The sequence below is a fragment of the Mytilus californianus genome, unplaced genomic scaffold, assembly GCF_021869535.1.
Source record: "Mytilus californianus isolate M0D057914Y unplaced genomic scaffold, xbMytCali1.0.p SCAF_4, whole genome shotgun sequence".
Classification (NCBI taxonomy): Eukaryota; Metazoa; Mollusca; class Bivalvia; order Mytilida; family Mytilidae; genus Mytilus; species Mytilus californianus.
In genome coordinates this window covers 93471924-93490408 of record NW_026262690.1, presented here as the reverse complement: position 1 = coordinate 93490408, position 18485 = coordinate 93471924, and the positions used below count along the sequence as shown (strand labels likewise).

Sequence of the window (18485 nt, the reverse complement as noted above, 5' to 3'; positions counted from 1 at the left end):
CAGTTGACCGGGTTTTTGTGGAATTCTTTTGCAAAACGAAACAAAATTTAAAATGCACTTTATTGAACAGGATAGTTTATGTCTATCTTACTGATAAATGTACATCGATAAAGAAATTCTTCAAGTCAAAATTTATTGATCGGTGTCCACTAATCTCTTTTAAAGTAACAAATCATAGTTTTGTTGCCATGAAGCCAAAATTATTCATTCCTATATTTATATTTACCGAACAGGTGCCCTTTGCTAAAGTAAGTTGGTAAATTTTATTCACATTATACATGAAAACAATAAATTATAGGAACTAACTTAAAAATTGGATAGTACAACAGATTGCACTGATCTGAGAGTTATTTCACGGTATGCCTAGGCTTAGGGGTCCCTTACCCATGTTACTAATCCTAGACAGAATTCTCTCATACATGATGTATTCGACAGAAGCTTCCAAATAATAAATTTCCAACATCAAGCCATCATCAAGTGATTACAGGAAATATTCTTTCTTTCCACGAACCATCAGAGATTGGAACACTCTCGTTCCTGGGGTTGTATCAGCACCGTCAGTCGAGGCTATCAAAGCCTTGCTGACAAAGCTGAACTAAATTCAAACATTATGGGGGAGGGGGGAGGGGTCCGTATGCTCACCGAAGTGTGTCAAAATATTCAGTTTGTTGATTGTGGCCATTATCCGGTAGAAGTAGAAGCACCCCACATCTGCATGAGCCTGATGAGATTTAGTCCAAATAAAAATGACGTCTTGAAAGGCTTCGTCTGAATCGCATCGTAATCTCTCCTTACCAAAAAAATTAGTATCGTGTAAATATTTCATCAACATCGTGGTATCTTTACATGTAAATATGTCTGCTTAGCTGACGCTTTGTCTTGTTGTACATGCATGCAAATCTCCTGTGACATTCCTCAGATGTCACTAATGGAAGATAGCTGTGAGTAATCGCAGATATTACAATCCTCCTTAACTTTGAATTAGAAAATAACTATATAAATGTAAATTAAAATGTGTAAAATAAAGTTTGCTTATCTGAATTCAATTATCACAGTCTCTGTAATGTTCACCTATGTTTTTGTAATAAGGATAATGTTCACATTCTCAATTTGTATAAATGAATTGGATTACTGTAAATTCAGAAATTATTGCGTGCATTTATTATTGCGATTTTGTCATTTTAGACTAAAATGCGATTTTAATTTTTGCGATATTCAGAAAAATCCTGTTTGATTCATATAAAAAATTTCAAACTGCGAGTTTTAATTATTGCGATGATAACCCTGTCGCATTTTTCGCAATAATAAAAACATCGCAATAATTTCTGAATTTACAGTATATTAGTCTCTGTAATGTTCACTTATTTGAGTCGGTCTCCTTTTGGTTTATCATTTCGTTCTTCTGCTTGATTTTTCCTGACTTTTGCCTCTGGTTTTCCAAAGTCTTTATCCGCCCCCTCCCGCGCCTGTCTTGCGGGGGGCCCATTTCTTTTGTCCTCTGCCCCCTCCTGCGCCTGTCTTGCGGGGGGCCCATTTTCTTCATCTTCTTGTATCGTCTGTCTCCTTCATTTATATCATCATCTAAGTTTTCATTCTTGTCTGTAGTTCTCGGTTTAAACTCTTAATTGTGTCCTAATGGGTCTGTTTATTAGGGCTTTGTATTGTGCAGGCCTCTACAATAACTTTTTTTGTAACTTGTCCAAAAAAAAATCTTAATAATAACCTTTTTTTTGCATTTTAAGTTGTCATCATTCAAGGAACAAAATGAATTAAAACAATATAACAGAAGTTAGTTTTATATCTTTTGATATACTTTTTCAAATATGAAATATAAATATATATAAAAATATGAGTCGAGAACAACAGAATCTAGTCATGTCACAGGACTTTAAGGTTCTAGTTTTCATCGATGCCAAAGTCTCATCAGACTCTGCACATGAGGCACTGTCTGATAGGCCTGTCAATGTACACTCATTGGATTTGTATCCTGTTTTTTTAAGCTGAAAAAAATTTATTCAAATGCAATCAATATAAAAAAGAAGATGAGGTATGATTGCCAATGAGACAACTCTCTGCTAGAGACCAAATGACACAGAAATTAACAACTATAGGTCACAGTATAGCAAGTATTGTTTTTTTTTTCTACATATGATCAAATATGATTTTGTGAAATTTATGGTAAATTATTTCTTCATTTTTATTTAAAAAATATTTTTGTTAAAAAATTACTGGTTTGGTATTTATTATAAAGCAACAGAATCAAGGTAGGAAAACGAGGTACTGATTTGTCTTGGTCCCGAAATTTGAAATTTCTCCTGCCTTGCCAAACTGTCTATTTATCATGTCTATTAAATATGTCTCCTACGGTGCCAAACTGTCTATTAAACTTGAAGCGGAATCGGTTCCAAGCTGGTGAGAACTGTCTTGTAAAGTTATGTATCTACAAAGCGCCGCTGATTTGGATCAGTAAGACTGGTTTCTGATAATAGTATGCCTTGCCTTTTACCTGTTAAAAAGTACCTGACAAAGAACCAGTTTTAAATTATCGATTGCAAGTAAACATGTCAAATTAATACTTGTTTTTATCTTCTTTTCTTGTTTTTTGTTTATAATTACTTTGTTCATCAAAGTTATATTAAATTTATTTTATGCAGAATAAATTTACTTGTCCCATCGGACAAGCTTGATATAACTTTTACTTGTCCGACCTTTTTTTCCTCTGGTATCGGACAAGCGTTATTGTCGAGCCCTGCTTGTAGCTGGTGTTGAACGATTACCAATAAACATCTCCTGTGTAGCTGTTACACTTTCGTTCTTTCGTAGATTTTCTTTTTGTTCTGTTATTTTGATGTGTTTAATTTTAACTCTGTCCTGTTCTGTAACTATCATTATATCCTTTTCTGTGTCTGGTATCTTCAAGTGATTTGGTTTTGCAAAAGAAACATCAGCTCTTATCTGTAACATTCCTAGCTCAATAAGGGTTGATTTGCTTATCAATGGTGGAGAATTGATTTCTCCCTTAACATAAATAAATTTTGTCTCTGTACCACATGTCTCGTTTCTTATTACAGTTTTCAATCTCTTTTATTCCTTGTATGGTCTTCACTTTGCGTATTTTCCTCATGTGCTTGATAGTTTCTCCAAAATAATCTTCATCTTCTTCATAGTCTGATGTATCTGTATTTGAATCGGTTTCATATGCCTCTTCTGTTGTTTTCTTCACATTTCTTCTATTTCTATAGTTGACAGATCTGTTCTGTTGCTGACTATTATATCCTACTTGCTCTTTCTTTTCTGCTCTGCATACTGATGCAAAATGATTATACCGTTCACAATTTCTACATTGTTTACCATATGCTGGACATCTTCTCTCGTCACCATGGTCAAGTCCACAATAACTACAATTAGCATTTGTCATCATATTTCTACCATTTTGTTGAAATCTATCTTCTTTAAAATCCTGTGATCTGTTGCTTGATCTGTTGCTTTGTATTTTATTTGCTGAACTTATGCTGTAATTGCTGTGATCTCCTTTCATGTCCTTCATCTGTAAGCAAGTGTCTTCTATTTGTCCCGCTTCTTCAACAAATATATCCAGAGTCCAACCTTTGCTTATTGTCCTCTTTATCAGTTCCTGATTGTTTATAGTCTGAATACAATGTTCCAATATTCTTTCATCACAAGTTGCTTCAAATTCACATTCATTCGCCTTTTCTCTGAGCCTTGTTACATACGTCACTGTATTTTCATCTCTTAGTGGTTTCATTTTCAAAAATAAATACCTGGCATGATGCTTGTTACTCTTTGGCATATAAAATTTGTTTAATTTGTTCTTTAATATCTTGTATTCATCTTCTCCTTCTTCATTTCTCAGGCTTCTTTCTAGTCTTGCTATGTCTTTTCCTCCAAAAATGATTAGAGCATCCTTTTTATCTTCAGGTTCAGTTATTCTAAAATATCTAAATTCCCTCTCTATACTCTCCAGCCATTCTTCCCATTGTTTTCCTGTGGATATTTGATCGTCTGATGCTATAAATGGTTGTGAGCGTAAATTCCTGGTTTCTGTAACTATCGTTATCCTCTGGGGCTCTCCTCTGTCCATAATCTCTGTTTTAGCCTTATCTTCTTTTGAATTCTCTCTTCCCTTATCTTTCTTCTTTGTTAACGCTGCTAATCTCTGCTAATTTCTTTGTTTTTAATCTTCGTTGCCATTGAAAGATCGGAGCAAGACTTGATTATTCAGATGGTATTTTAATAATGACTAACAAAATACAATCCGTATCCTCGTAGCGACGTTAATGTCCCAAAGGTTTGTGTAGAACTTTCCCGGAGTAATCACAGATATTACAATACCTCTAGAGTCTTAAGTTGGGAAAAAAACACACTATACCATGACAAAAAAGAAAAGCTACAGTTCAACAGTACAAACAATGCAATGTCTAATTTTTAGTAGTTTCCACTTCAAAATGAATGTTTACCCTTTAGCACTGACAAGCACTTAAATTTCAATTTTGGCTAATGAGCAACTGTATTTTGAAACACAGTTAATGTATACAAAATCACTACAAGGGTTGAACAGGCGTGTCATAGTATTGTTTTTACTTACGTGCTTGCTTAAGACATTTCATCATGTGATGTATATTTTCTTTTTTAGATTTTCTTGTAAACCCTAAAAATGAGACCTGACCAACACAAACAGAAAAAAAATACCCAGTATAAAAAGAAACATGGGATGACAGAGAAAAATAAAGATGTTAAAGATAAAAGAGACGGGAAAGCAGAAGGTTCAAAACAGCCATATAGGCCTGATGCTTCAAAGGGGGAGCAAACAAAGACAGCAGACAGACATAAAACTAAAGCAAACTTATCTGATAGTAGTGAGGTAAGTTAAAAAGTAAAATGTTTAAAGGTTGAAAAGGAGAAATTTCAACAATGGTGAGTTGTAATGTCTGAGGGCTTTTCGAAACTGTCAGACACATATTCCTGTTTTCTGATACTTAAAATTACTAGTGAGGTTGTTCATTGGAGTTATATTCAATCTTCTTTTTTAGAAGAAAAATACTATTTCGCTGCAATAAAATGGTTCTTGTTCACAAATAACATACAGATAGAAATATGATTTTCATTTTTAACAGCCATTCGAAGAGGGTATTGGAGGCCTAAGGACACACATAAAATTCCTAGACCTGTTTATTCATTGTATAGTTAAGCACAGTAAAACATTAATCACGAAAGCTATATTGCGGATAATACATTGGTATCTTAGGTAGGAAACAATGGCTATTTAATGACATATAAATGAAATATCAAGTAATTCAGTTCATATACTGGTATAACACTTATGATAATAGCCTAATAATGATCTTATATTAGAAAATAGTTTATTTGTTTTAAATTTGTTTTCATTTTCTATTAATCTATAACCCACTGTTAATCTATTAATATACTTGTCTCATTGGCACTCATACCACATTTTCCTATATCTATTGAAAGTGCAAAATGTAGGTTTATCGATGTTTCTTGTATATATGAATATGTCAATAAAACTTGATACAATATTAACTAGTAAAAATGATTAAATTTGTACACACTTATTTTTTTTCTATTGCAGAGCAGTGATGAAAATGATGGGACTGGTACCACAAAAACCAGTTTTCAAAGACGTAAATTGGTCAGTAACTGGGACAGATATGAACTGCCTCCAGAAGAAGAATCTTCAATATTATCAAAGGGAGATAATTTCTCAAAATTACTACAATCTGCTGGTAAAATATGAAAGAATACTGGCTTACAAGATTTTTTGGGTTGACATTCGAATCATGCAATAGACAAAATTTGTCATATTATTGATCAATTACAGTTGTAAATTAGGGACAATTTGCAGTAAATTTCAAAAGATTATTTTTTGCTTATGTATAAAACATACCAAATATGTACACATATTTTCATATAAGGAACAAAACAGGACAAAATTGTCAATTTTAAACCAAAGTATACTTCCGTTTAATTCTGCAATATTATTATCAGTTCAAAAAAAAGAGTCATGATTTGTGTTACTTTATAAGAAAGATGTGGAAAAGATTGTGTGTGCCATTATTTTCACAGTATAAAAAATACATAAAAGGAGGACAGAAATTGACAACAATATTGTACAGCAAAACATACCAAACCAACCACTAATTCCTGCCTCCTCTGAAAAATAAACATACAAACAAAGGGGAACAACACATGGTCCATATAACGTAACTTGGTACAGGCACAAAATGTTGTGGGATTAAACCAGTTTTACATGCACACAAACCATTCTTGTATTCATCCGTTTCCTTGCATTATGTTATGTGATTAGAATTTTATCAAGAACTATTTTAGAAATTGTTAGGTGTTATAAAATCAATATAAATATCTACTGTAAATTCAGAAATTATTGCAGGCATTTATTATTGCGACTTTTGTCAAATGGACAAAAATATGTTTTATTGTTGCAATCTCAAAAAAATCTGCATGCAGATATATGTATCAGTTATCAGAAGGCGAGTTATGAATATTGCGATACTCACCCAGTTGCATTATTCGCATTAATAAAAACCTTGCAATCATTTTTGAATTTACAGTATTCAAGTATTTTTTTACCAAAGACTTATCTTAGTTTTGGTTTCAACATAAATATTTTTCCGAATATCTTAACAAGAATTTGAATAGATTTTACCTTTTGTAAGAAATTTAGCTACTACATGCAGTTAAATAATAAAAACAAAAACAGTGGCAGAATACAATATACAATGTATGAAAAATGAAGAGTTTAAAACCTTCTGGACTTAAAAATTAACATGTGAACTGATTGTTCAATAATTTCATTCAGTTTCCCTAATTGCCAATTCAAGATCATACTTTTAGATTCTCAGTGAGAAAATAAATATGTGATTTTTTTTTTCATATTTCAGGTAGTTCTACATCACAGTTCAGATTTAAAGAAGAAGAGGAAGACTGGGTTCCTTCTGAACAATCAGATATTCTTTCTCTAGATTTACAAGATCTGTCATCAAGTTTGGGTTGTGTCCCTTTGTACAAAGTTCTCAGATTGAACAAAGATCTTTTTACTGTAAGTAAAAAAATTAGATTCTCTTTAAAATTAGACTTATACTGTCAAAGACCTCTAATATGAGGTATTTTTATTTTTTATGTTTTGATAGATTTCTTATATAAAACTAATTTTGATTCTCTTAAATCAAATTTGTACTGTAGACAGCTAATATGAGGTATTTTTCTTTTTATTTATTTTTTTTTCTTTTATGCTTTGTTAAAATTACAATAACTAAACATTTTTTACTGTTCTGTCATTTTCAATTACACTTTTAATAACAAAACTGGAAGTTCAGTTAGTAGTTGTCCTGAAATAAACTTACTTTAATGAGTGTAGTCTGTTATATTTCATATGTTCATTTTGATAGAGTGACATTTATTCCACAGTTGTTAAGATCTAGTTTGATTTAGCTCATCACCAGAAAAAAATCCAGTATTGTGTAGAAATTAAAGTAGATGTGGGGTTATTGGTCAATTAAAAATATATTTATAAATATCACCATACAATCTCCAATAATGGACAACTGGTTGCATCATATGTTCTAACTCACCAATTTGTAGGGTTAAAATGATATGCCTTAGTAAGAATTGGTTTTATTTTATACACAACCATCTAGGTTCTGCTTTAAACATTGATATGCTCTTTGAATTTGAAATTCAAATAGGCCAATCCAATCCACATATAAATCAGTAGGCCATTTATAGCTGACTTTGTGTATGGGTTTTGCTCATTGTTGAAGGCTGTACGGTGACCTATAGTTGTAAACTACTATGTCAATTGGTCTGTGGTAGAGAGTTGTCTCATTGGCAATCATACCACATCTTATTTTTATATTACAAGGCAACAGAGCATTGGAATTGATAATCTGATTATACTCCCCATTTATTTGTTGTGTTATTCCAGTCTTGTAAAAAAATTCCATTGAAATAGTAGCAGTGTGAAGACATCTTGTCTAAATGACACCAGAGGATTTGATTAGTTGACTGATAGGCATTGGATAATATAAGTTATAATAACAAATTTAAACCATTTGGAAATATAGCATAAACATGACAAAGATAGAATCTAGGGAAAATGTCAAGAAAATTGAAATTGGAAAATTACTATTGCTGTCTCACCTATGAACTTGTCAGGTATGCAAGTTTTTAGCCCTGCATTTCTTTAAGGTCGTTTTGTGTAACAATCATTGAATAAATTAAGATAATTCAACTTTTCTTGGTCAATCCTTGATCAGCTTCTTTAGATCACCATACCTGTTTTTTATACGACCGCAAAAAAAATTTTGTGGTCGTATATTGGTATGACGTTGGCGTTGGCGTCGTCGTCGTCCGAAGACGCATTAGTTTTCGCACTCTAACTTTAGTTTAAGTGAATGGATCTCTATGAAATTTTACCATAAAGTTCAATACCACAAAAGGAAGGTGGGGATTGATTTTGGGGGTTATGGTACCAACAGTTAAGGAATTAGGGGCCAAAAAGGGGCCAAAAATAAGCATTTTCTAGATTCCAGACAATAACTGTGGAACGGTGTATGGATCTCTCTGAAATTATACTACAAGTTTCCATACCACAAAGGGATGGTTAGGATTTGCTTTGGGGGGTTATTGCTCAAACTGTTTAAGAATTAGGGGAAAAAAGGGGGAAAAAAAAGGTTGTCCTCATTAATGGACAAATACTTTAGTACAAAACATAATTTAAAGCAGTGTAAGGGAGATAAATCAAATACATCATTGAAATTATCTCCCTTACACTGCTTTTAAATTATGTATAAAGTAATGGTTAATAAACAATTAAGATAATTTAAAACAGTGTAAGGGAGGTAATCCAAATACAACGTTTTGGTTACTTCCCTTACACTGCTTTTAAATTATGTTTAAAGAAATGCATATTTATAAAGGAAGACCAGTATGGCGCATTAGATTTGTAAAATCTTTGACCACATTTATTTATTTGTTATGCCGAATCTAACCGTGTATTTAGATTTTTAATTTTGGGTCCAGTTTTCAAATTGGTCTACATTAAGGTCCAAAGGGTCCAAAATTAAACTTTGTTTGATTTTAACAGAAATTGAATATATGGGGTTCTTTGATATGCTGAATCTAAACATGTATTTAGATTTTTGATTTTTTTCCCAGTTTTCAAGTTGGTCCAAATTGGGGTCCAAAATTAAACTTTGTTTGATTTCAACAAAAATTGAATATATGGGGTTCTTTGATATGCTGCATCTAACCATGTATTTAGATTTATTATTTGTGGACCCCGCTATCAAATTGGTTTATATTGAGGTCAAAAGGGTCCAAAATTAAACTTTGTTTGATTTCATCAAAAATTGAATTATTGGGGTTCTTTGATATGCCAAATCTAACTGTGTATTTAGATTTTTAATTTTGGGTCCTGTTTTTTAAATTGGTCTACATTAAGGTCCAAAGGGTCCAAGATTAAACTTAGTTTGATTTTAACAAAAATTGAATTCTTGGGGTTCTTTGATATGCTGAATCTAAACATGTGTTTAGATTTTTAATTATGGGCCCAGTTTTCAAGTTGGTCAAAGTTGGGGTCCAAAATTAAACTTTGTTTGATTTCAACAAAAATTGAATTATTGGGGTTCTTTGATATGCCAAATCTAACTGTGTATTTAGATTTTTAATTTTGAGTCCCGTTTTTTAAATTGGTCTACATTAAGGTCCAAAGGGTCCAAGATTAAACTTAGTTTGATTTTAACAAAAATTGAATTCTTGGGGTTCTTTGATATGCTGAATCTAAACATGTGTTTAGATTTTTAATTATGGGCCCAGTTTTCAAGTTGGTCCAAGTTGGGGTCCAAAATTAAACTTTGTTTGATTTCAACAAAAATTGAATATATGGGGTTCTTTGATATGCTGAATCTAAACATGTATTTAGATTTTAGATTTTTGGCCCAGTTTTCAAGTTGGTCCAAATTGGGGTCCAAAATTAAACTTTGTTTGATTTCAACAAAAATTGAATATATGGGGTTCTTTGATATGCTGAATCTTACCATGTATTTAGATTTTTTATTTGTGGGCCCGCTATCAAATTGGTTCATATTGAGGTCAAAAGGGTCCAAAATTAAACTTTGTTTGATTTCATCAAAAATTGAATTATTGGGGTTCTTTGATATGCCAAATCTAACTGTGTATTTAGATTTTTAATTTTGGGTCCTGTTTTTTGAATTGGTCTACATTAAGGTCCAAAGGGTCCAAAATTAAACTTAGTTTGATTTTAACAAAAATTGAATTTTTGGGGTTCTTTGATATGCTGAATCTAAACATGTGTTTAGATTTTTGATTATGGGACCAGTTTTCAAGTTGGTCCAAGTTGGGGTCCAAAATTAAACTTTGTTTGATTTCAACAAAAATTGAATATATGGGGTTCTTTGATATGCTGAATCTAAACATGTATTTAGATTTTAGATTTTTGGCCCAGTTTTCAAGTTGGTCCAAATTGGGGTCCAAATTGGGGTCCAAAATTAAACTTTGTTTGATTTCAACAAAAATTGAATTATTGGGGTTCTTTGATATGCCAAATCTAACCGTGTTTTTAGATTTTAATTTTGGGTCCCGTTTTTTTTAATTGGTCTACATTAAGGTCTAAAGGGTCCAAAATTAAACTTAGTTTGATTTAAAAAAAAAATTGAATTCTTGGGGTACTTTGATATGCTGAATCTAAACATGTGTTTAGATTTTTGATTATGGGACCAGTTTTCAAGTTTGTCCAAGTTGGGGTCCAAAATTAAACTTTGTTTGATTTCAACAAAAATTGAATATATGGGGTTCTTTGATATGCTGAATCTAACCATGTATTTTGATTTTGGACATTGGACCATAATAGGTAAATTAAAAAAAATGAAGTTCTTAGACCACATTCTTTCTGTGTCAGAAACCTATGCTGTGTCAAATATTTAATCACAATCCAAATTCAGAGCTGTATCAAGCTTGAATGTTGTGTCCATACTTGCCCCAACTGTTCAGGGTTCGACTTCTGCGGTCGTATCAAGCTGCGCCCAGCGAAACATTTTATTCTGTAATACTCTGGATTCATTTATTTTTGTGGATACCAATTTTTATAAATTGAAGAAAACTTATGTTTTCATGGATATTTGATTTTTGTGGTCTTGTATACTAATCTTTAGAAAATGTGTATCTATTTAAACATTTAAATTTGTGGTGACCTATACCAATGAAATCCACGAAAGTTTGTATCCCATGAATAATAATGAACCCACAGTAAACGGATAAATGTGTTAAAGTAAATATATTTTTAATGTTTTGTTTGATCTTACAATAGGCTGAGCAGATAGAAGAATTTGACAGAAGATCGACAGAAAACCAGAGAAAATATACAGAAAAACTTGGAAATAAATCTTCAAATTTAGTTTCATCTTCCGAAGATATAAAGACAATTGAAAACAGTATTGTAAAAAAGACAGGAAGAAGGTCAAACGAATCATTAACATTAGAATCTAATGCTTTAGATGAATTATTAGATTCTGTGGTATTGGATCCTTCATCAGACGTAAACAAACAATCATTGTCAAAGAAACAAAAGAGTGAAACAGTTTCGACTCTGGAGAATGATTTAGATGATTTGCTTTCTTCAGGTAAAAAATGTTTTACTCTTAACTGTGGTTTGGATTGTTGTTTATATAAAAGAACCCTGCAACATCGATCTTATACTGTAAACCAACCAATTTAGCAAGCGATTTATTTTCAGGACTTTCGTGAGTAGATAAAATAATGTGAATATAAATCGTTGCGAATATGTTAAACTTTGATCTTCTCTTATATAAATACATCAATAAAAGTAGAACATCGCTGCAAAGTGGAATAGAGGGCTAAATGCGAAATAAAGTATCTGCAAAAATAAGTTTGTTTACAGTACCTGAAATCAGTAGAAAAAACAGCTTACTATAACTTCTAAAAATTACTGTTTCAGTTTGCTTGAAAACTCCTGTATCAGATATTTTAAGATGTATATGTCAGCCATATATTTTTAAGTTATGTGAAGAACTAACGTTATATTTAGCAATTTTTTAGATCAATATAATTTTGTGGTAATAATGGCTGTTGATAAATTTTGTGAATTCATACACTTGTGTTGTATTTGTTTTGTAATGAATAAACTGTACCATACATGTATTTGTGGTATAAGGTTATCTCGGTGAGTTTCAATTTTATTTTCCTAGAAGTTTATTACTTAAGTGAGGCAAATATATGGAGTTGAATTTGCCTATGAAAACTCTTCTTTTTATTAAAAATTGCTATTATTTTTAGCAAATAATATCAAACAGGCATAATATGTACAAACAAAAGTAGACAAACTGTATTTTGAAGAAGAAAAAAATTACACGCTTATTTCTAAAGATGTGCAGTTTATTTGTTTAAAGATTTCATTGAATCTGTTCCAAATTTGTCATTTGTTTAGCTTTCAAATGTGCTAGAGTTACTTCCCCTACACATCATCCACTTCTATTTTCCTTTGAGGAAATATTGTTTTTTTACATAGGGATCCAAGAGAAACAGAAACCAGTAGTAAAACAAGAAACCTTAGAGTCTAACAAGAAATCCTCATCAGGTACACAAGGTATGCTACAGCTTCATCAAACATGGAGTACAGACATTTCCATTCCTGGATTGCTAGACAAATTATTAATGTTCTCTACCATACATAGCAAAGTGAAGATAATAATAAAATTTTGATAAAAATTTCATATAAAATGACATACATGCGGTAGTTTCCTCAACTGATTTTTATAAAAGGTTGATTAAAAGAGAATGAAGGAATAACCTAAAATAAACAAACTGTACAAACTATAAATGAAAAACAGAAAAAGAAAAAAAAAAAGAAAATACCAAAATAACATTCTGACTGTATTAAAAATCTAGAATAGACTATTTTCATATTACCGACTTTTGACTCCAGATTATATAATTTGTCGACTGGTTACCTTGGACATCATGGTACTCGGTCAAGTAAGAGCAACCAAAATAAGTAAAATCAAACATATAATCGGTGTAATTTGAGGGGAAAGTTTACTGTTTTCCGATGATTTTGTAGTGAAATAAAAATGTTAAGCAGGTAATTTTCCCCCAAAATTGTACCGATTGAAAGCTTAGATTTACTTCTTTAGCTTGCTCTTACCAGACTTGGTACCGTGATGTCCAAGGTAACCAGTCGACAAATTATATAATCTGGAGTCACAAGTCGGTAATATGAAAATAGTCTATTGTGTCCTAAGAATGTGCAAAAATGTGAGGTTTATTCGTCTGCATCAAATACAAGATGTGCTGATACACTCTCATATCAGTTTTTTGGTACTTCATCTTACTTTACAGTAATATTAATATTATTTCAAATATTTCTAAAATTGACATTCAGATGTATCTTCCATATATGACAGTTGAACACATTCTGTGTGAGGAAAAAACAGTGTTGTGACAATAATTTGTCAATCACTAGCAATTTATAATAAAGGCTGATTTCCTTACAAAATTGATAACTGACCATCATAAGATGGTATAAATGCATAAATTGGTATTAAATAGTATAAAACAACATGAAAAATAAGATGAAATGTTGCAACATCAAGTCAATTATATGCAAGAATAAAGGGAGATTATTCAAGTTGATTTTCTTTTCTTTTTTTCAGAAAACGATTTAGAAGATTGGTTGGATAGTGTACTAGATAGCTAACTAATCAGATTTTAGGTTGAAAGGTGTTGATGGAATGAATCTCTGATATTCCTATGATTCCTTGGTGCTTCGTTATGCTAAGAACAAAGTGCTGGACTTAGATTTATCATTATTAACAGTGCAATTAAACTTTATTTAAACTTCACTTTCTTCCAAGAGTTTTTACTTTATTTAACAAAAGTTGTCTTTCTTGGAAGAAATACTCTCAATACAGTTGCTGTGAAAAAATGCAAATTTTTCGATATTTCTGTGACAATTTTTTTTTTATATAAGATTGGTATTTCTTTAAGAAAAAAGTTATTGTTTGACCCTTAAAACATATCTTGCCTTGAATGTTTAAGGATTTTGCATTGATTTCTAGTATGGTAAACCCCAAGACTTTAATATTGGCATTTGGTGTATCTCTGCTATGTAGCAGGATTTACAAGTACATGGTTCCTTTTTATACGACCGCAAAAATTAAAAAATTTTTGGTCGTATATTGGTATGACGTTGGCGTCGTCGTCGTCGTCGTCGTCGTCGTTGTCGTCGTCGTCGTCGTCGTCGTCGTCGTCCGGCGTCGTCTGGCGTCGTCCGAAGACACATTGGTTTTCGCACTCTAACTTTAGTTTAAGTGAATGGATCTCCATGAAATTTCACCATAAGGTTCAATACCACGAAAGGAAGGTTGGGATTGATTTTGGGGGTTATGGTACCAACAGTTAAGGAATTAGGGGCCAAAAAGGGGCCAAAAATAAGCATTTTTGTAATTTTCAGACAATAACTTGTGTGTAAGTGTATAGATCTCTCTGACATTGTACCACAAGGTTCCATATCACAAAGGGAAGGCTGTAATTGATTTTGGGGGTAATTGCCTCAAAATTTTAGGAATTAGGGGCCAAAAAAGGGGCAAAAAACAAGCATTTTTCTAGTTTCATGACAATAACTTGTGTGTAAGTGTTTGGATATTTCTGAAATTGTACTACAAGGTTCCATATCACAAAGGGAAAGCTGGAATTGAGTTTGGGGGTAATTGCCCGAAACGTTTAGGAATTGGGGGCCAAAAAGGGGCCAAAAATAAGCATTTTTCTAGTTTCCAGACAATAACTTGTGTTCAAGTGTATGGATCTCTCTGAAATTGTACTGCAAGGTACCATACCACAAAGGGAAGGCTGGGATTGAGTTTGGGGGTGATGAATCATAAGGGGGTTCAAAAAATTTGGGGGGGGAGATTTTTTTTTTTTTTTTTTTTCTTTTTTTCCTTTTTTTTTTCTTTTAAAATTTTCCATTTTAAGTTGATTATTTCTGATTTATATTTAAAAGCAAATAATAATGATATGGTAGGAGATACACACCAAACAGGATGTGTAAATTATTATATAATAAGTATTGTGCAATAGCAAGAAATTTTCAATTGCACAGTATTGCACAATAGCAAGAAATCTTCAATTGCACAGTATTGCGCAATAGCAAGAAATCTTCAATTGCACAGTATTGCGCAATAGCAAGAAATATCCAATAGCACAATATTGCGCAATAGCAAGAAATTGTCAATTGTACAGTATTGCGCAATAGCAAGAAATATTCAATTGCACAGTGTTGTGCAAAAGAAGATACTTCGTATAAATTGCTTATTTCTTGATCAATTTCAATGGGGTTTTATTCTTGAATTCTTGGGGTTCTTTAATATGCTGAATCTAACCGTGTATTAAGTTTTTGGATTTTGGGCCCCGTTTTTAAATTGGTCCACATTGAGGTCCAAAGGGTCCAAAATTTAACTTTGTTTGATTTCATCAAAAATTGAATTATTGGGGTTCTTTGATATGCCGAATCTAACCGTGTATTTAGATTTTTAATTTGGGGTCCCGTTTTTTAAATTGGTCTACATTAAGGTCCAAAGGGTCCAAAATTAAACTTAATTTGATTTTAACAAAAATTGAATTCTTGGGGTTCTTTGATATGCTGAATCTAAACATGTGTTTAGATTTTTGATTATGGGCCCAGTTTTCAAGTTGGTCCAAGTTGGGGTCCAAAATTAAACTTTGTTTGATTTCAACAAAAATTGAATATATGGGGTTATTTGATATGCAAAATCTAAACATGTATTTAGATTTTAGATTTTTGGCCCAGTTTTCAAGTTGGTCCAAATTGGGGTCCAAAATTAAACTTTGTTTGATTTCAACAAAAATTGAATATATGGGGTTCTTTGATATGCTGAATCTTACCATGTATTTAGATTTTTTATTTGTGGGCCTGCTATCAAATTGGTTCATATTGAGGTCAAAAGGGTCCAAAATTAAACTTTGTTTGATTTCATAAAAAATTGAATTATTGGGGTTCTTTGATATGCCAAATCTAACTGTGTATTTAGATTTTTAATTTTGGGTCCTGTTTTTTAAATTGGTCTACATTAAGGTCCAAAGGGTCCAAAATTAAACTTAGTTTGATTTTAACAAAAATTGAATTTTTGGGGTTCTTTGATATGCTGAATCTAAACATGTGTTTAGATTTTTAATTATGGGACCAGTTTTCAAGTTGGTCCAAGTTGGGGTCCAAAATTAAACTTTGTTTGATTTCAACAAAAATTGAATATATGGGGTTCTTTGATATGCTGAATCTAAACATGTATTTAGATTTTAGATTTTTGGCCCAGTTTTCAAGTTGGTCCAAATTGGGGTCCAAAATTAAACTTTGTTTGATTTCAACAAAAATTGAATATATGGGGTTCTTTGATATGCTGAATCTTACCATGTATTTAGATTTTTTATTTGTGGGCCCGCTATCAAATTGGTTCATATTGAGGTCAAAAGGGTCCAAAATTAAACTTTGTTTGATTTCATCAAAAATTGAATAATTGGGGTTCTTTGATATGCCAAATCTAACCGTGTTTTTAGATTTTTAATTTTGGGTCCCGTTTTTTAAATTTGTCTACATTAAGGTCCAAAGGGTCCAAAATTAAACTTAGTTTGATTTTAACAAAAATTGAATTCTTCGGGTACTTTGATATGCTGAATCTAAACATGTGTTTAGATTTTTGATTATGGGACCAGTTTTCAAGTTTGTCCAAGTTGGGGTCCAAAATTAAACTTTGTTTGATTTCAACAAAAATTGAATATATGGGGTTCTTTGATATGCTGAATCTAACCATGTATTTTGATTTTGGACATTGGACCATAATAGGTAAATTAAAAAAATTGAAGTTCTTAGACCACATTCTTTCTGTGTCAGAAACCTATGCTGTGTCAAATATTTAATCACAATCCAAATTCAGAGCTGTATCAAGCTTGAATGTTGTGTCCATACTTGCCCCAACTGTTCAGGGTTCGACCTCTGCGGTCGTATCAAGCTGCGCCCAGCGAAGCATTTTATTATTTAATGAAAACTAAATTTTCTTGTCTGCAAGATTGTAATTTATTAACTTCGGGGTCCATTTCCTGTCAGAAAAATATTGAAAATATCCGATTGTGCATAGTTTTGAACAAAATTTCCTAAACATTTTTATCCTATTTGCCGATATATTCTTATATCCGATATTCGATTACACGATGAAATTAACATTAAACATATAGGGAAGGGTTTGGTGTTTTGAAATAATATTACAATAGCCGATATATTCGTTTAGCCGATATCCGATTAGGTGGAGTCTACTGTAGTGGCAAAGATTATAATTGATTTGTATAAGAATGATGTATCGGGTAGGAGGTTACCTTGTGAGCATATACATAGAATAGTTGTTCCTGAAATTGTACAATGTCAATACTTGCGTAATTCAAAATCTATAAATATGTCCTTAAGAATGTGCAATAATGCGAGGTTTTCTTCATAGAACACCAGGTGTGCTGATACATCTGCATATTATCAGTTTTATTGTACTTCATCTTATTTTTTGCAGTTAGATTATTAATATTTCAAATATTTCAAAAATTTGCATTCCAGTGTACCTTCCTTTATGTATGAAAATTTCACATATACTGTGTGAGGAAAAAATAGTTTTATCAGTAATTTAAATGTACCTGGGTAGGCGGGTTACCTTGTGAGCAAATACATATGAAATAGTTCAAATTTATTATTCTAAAAAAGTATATGTCACCAAATCCTTCAATTGATCTTTTAGGAAATTTGATAAGATTTACATTAAAAAAAATGTGAGAATTTGTTCAGAATATAATAGAATACATTTTCCCACATGGGAGATAACTCTTGAAATAGTTTAAACATAGATCAATCAACACAATTGATTAAAAAAAAAGCAGATACAGAGACACCATTTGACCTGCTGGTGAAACAGCTGAATCCTCTTCATAATTTCTGAATTTACAGTACACAGATCTAGCTCTGATGTCTGTAAATTCAGACTTTTTTGTGATTGTTGAATAATTGACAAAAATGCAAATCAAGAGCCTGTAATTCAGTGGTTGTTGTTTGTTGCTGTATATGATATTTGTTATTCATTTTGTTTTGTACATAAATCAGGCAGTTAGCTTTTTCATTTGAATTGTTTTACATTTGTCATTTCAGGGCAGTTATAGCTTACTATGTGGTTTGGGTTTTGCTCGTTGTTGAAGTACATTGAGTTATAGTTGTTAACTTCTTCTGAGAATTGTCTCATTGGCAATCATACCACATCTTTTTTATTTTTTATATTAAATATTATTTATTGAGATTTTTGGAAATGTTGCAAATGAATTAAAATAAATTGAAAGAAATTTTTGAG

The 18485-nt window shown here is 31.7% G+C and overlaps 1 protein-coding gene and 1 long non-coding RNA gene across 3 annotated transcripts; one reads left to right on the top strand and one right to left on the bottom strand.

The window, feature by feature from the left end:
• The first annotated feature begins 214 nt into the window (after positions 1-214).
• Positions 215-13937, top strand: LOC127698897 (cell death regulator Aven-like). 2 transcript variants are annotated; one of them, XM_052202625.1, is made up of 7 exons: positions 215-248; positions 4655-4882; positions 5612-5765; positions 6942-7099; positions 11387-11699; positions 12605-12682; positions 13749-13937. In XM_052202625.1, exons 2-7 carry the CDS (start codon positions 4676-4678, stop codon positions 13790-13792), a joined length of 954 nt encoding a protein of 317 aa, XP_052058585.1. In that variant the 5' UTR covers positions 215-248; positions 4655-4675; the 3' UTR covers positions 13793-13937. The 2 variants fall into 2 exon arrangements, with proteins under 2 accessions (XP_052058585.1, XP_052058586.1); XM_052202626.1 differs by lacking the exon at positions 215-248 and adding an exon at positions 254-357.
• LOC127698921 (uncharacterized) lies at positions 8509-17133 on the bottom strand. The gene is made up of 2 exons (XR_007980980.1): positions 17004-17133; positions 8509-10982 (listed from the first exon to the last, which is right to left on the bottom strand). It is a non-coding gene; the product is annotated as an uncharacterized LOC127698921 (long non-coding RNA).
• Positions 17134-18485: the final 1352 nt, after the last annotated feature.

Coding starts and splice junctions, on each gene's coding strand:
- LOC127698897 (XM_052202625.1), top strand. CDS start 4,676: ATGAGACCTGACCAACACAAACAGAAAAAAAATACCCAGTATAAAAAG. Junction 7,100..11,386: donor TGAACAAAGATCTTTTTACT/GTAAGTAAAAAA, acceptor ATCTTACAATAG/GCTGAGCAGATAGAAGAATT. Junction 11,700..12,604: donor AGATGATTTGCTTTCTTCAG/GTAAAAAATGTT, acceptor TTTTTTACATAG/GGATCCAAGAGAAACAGAAA.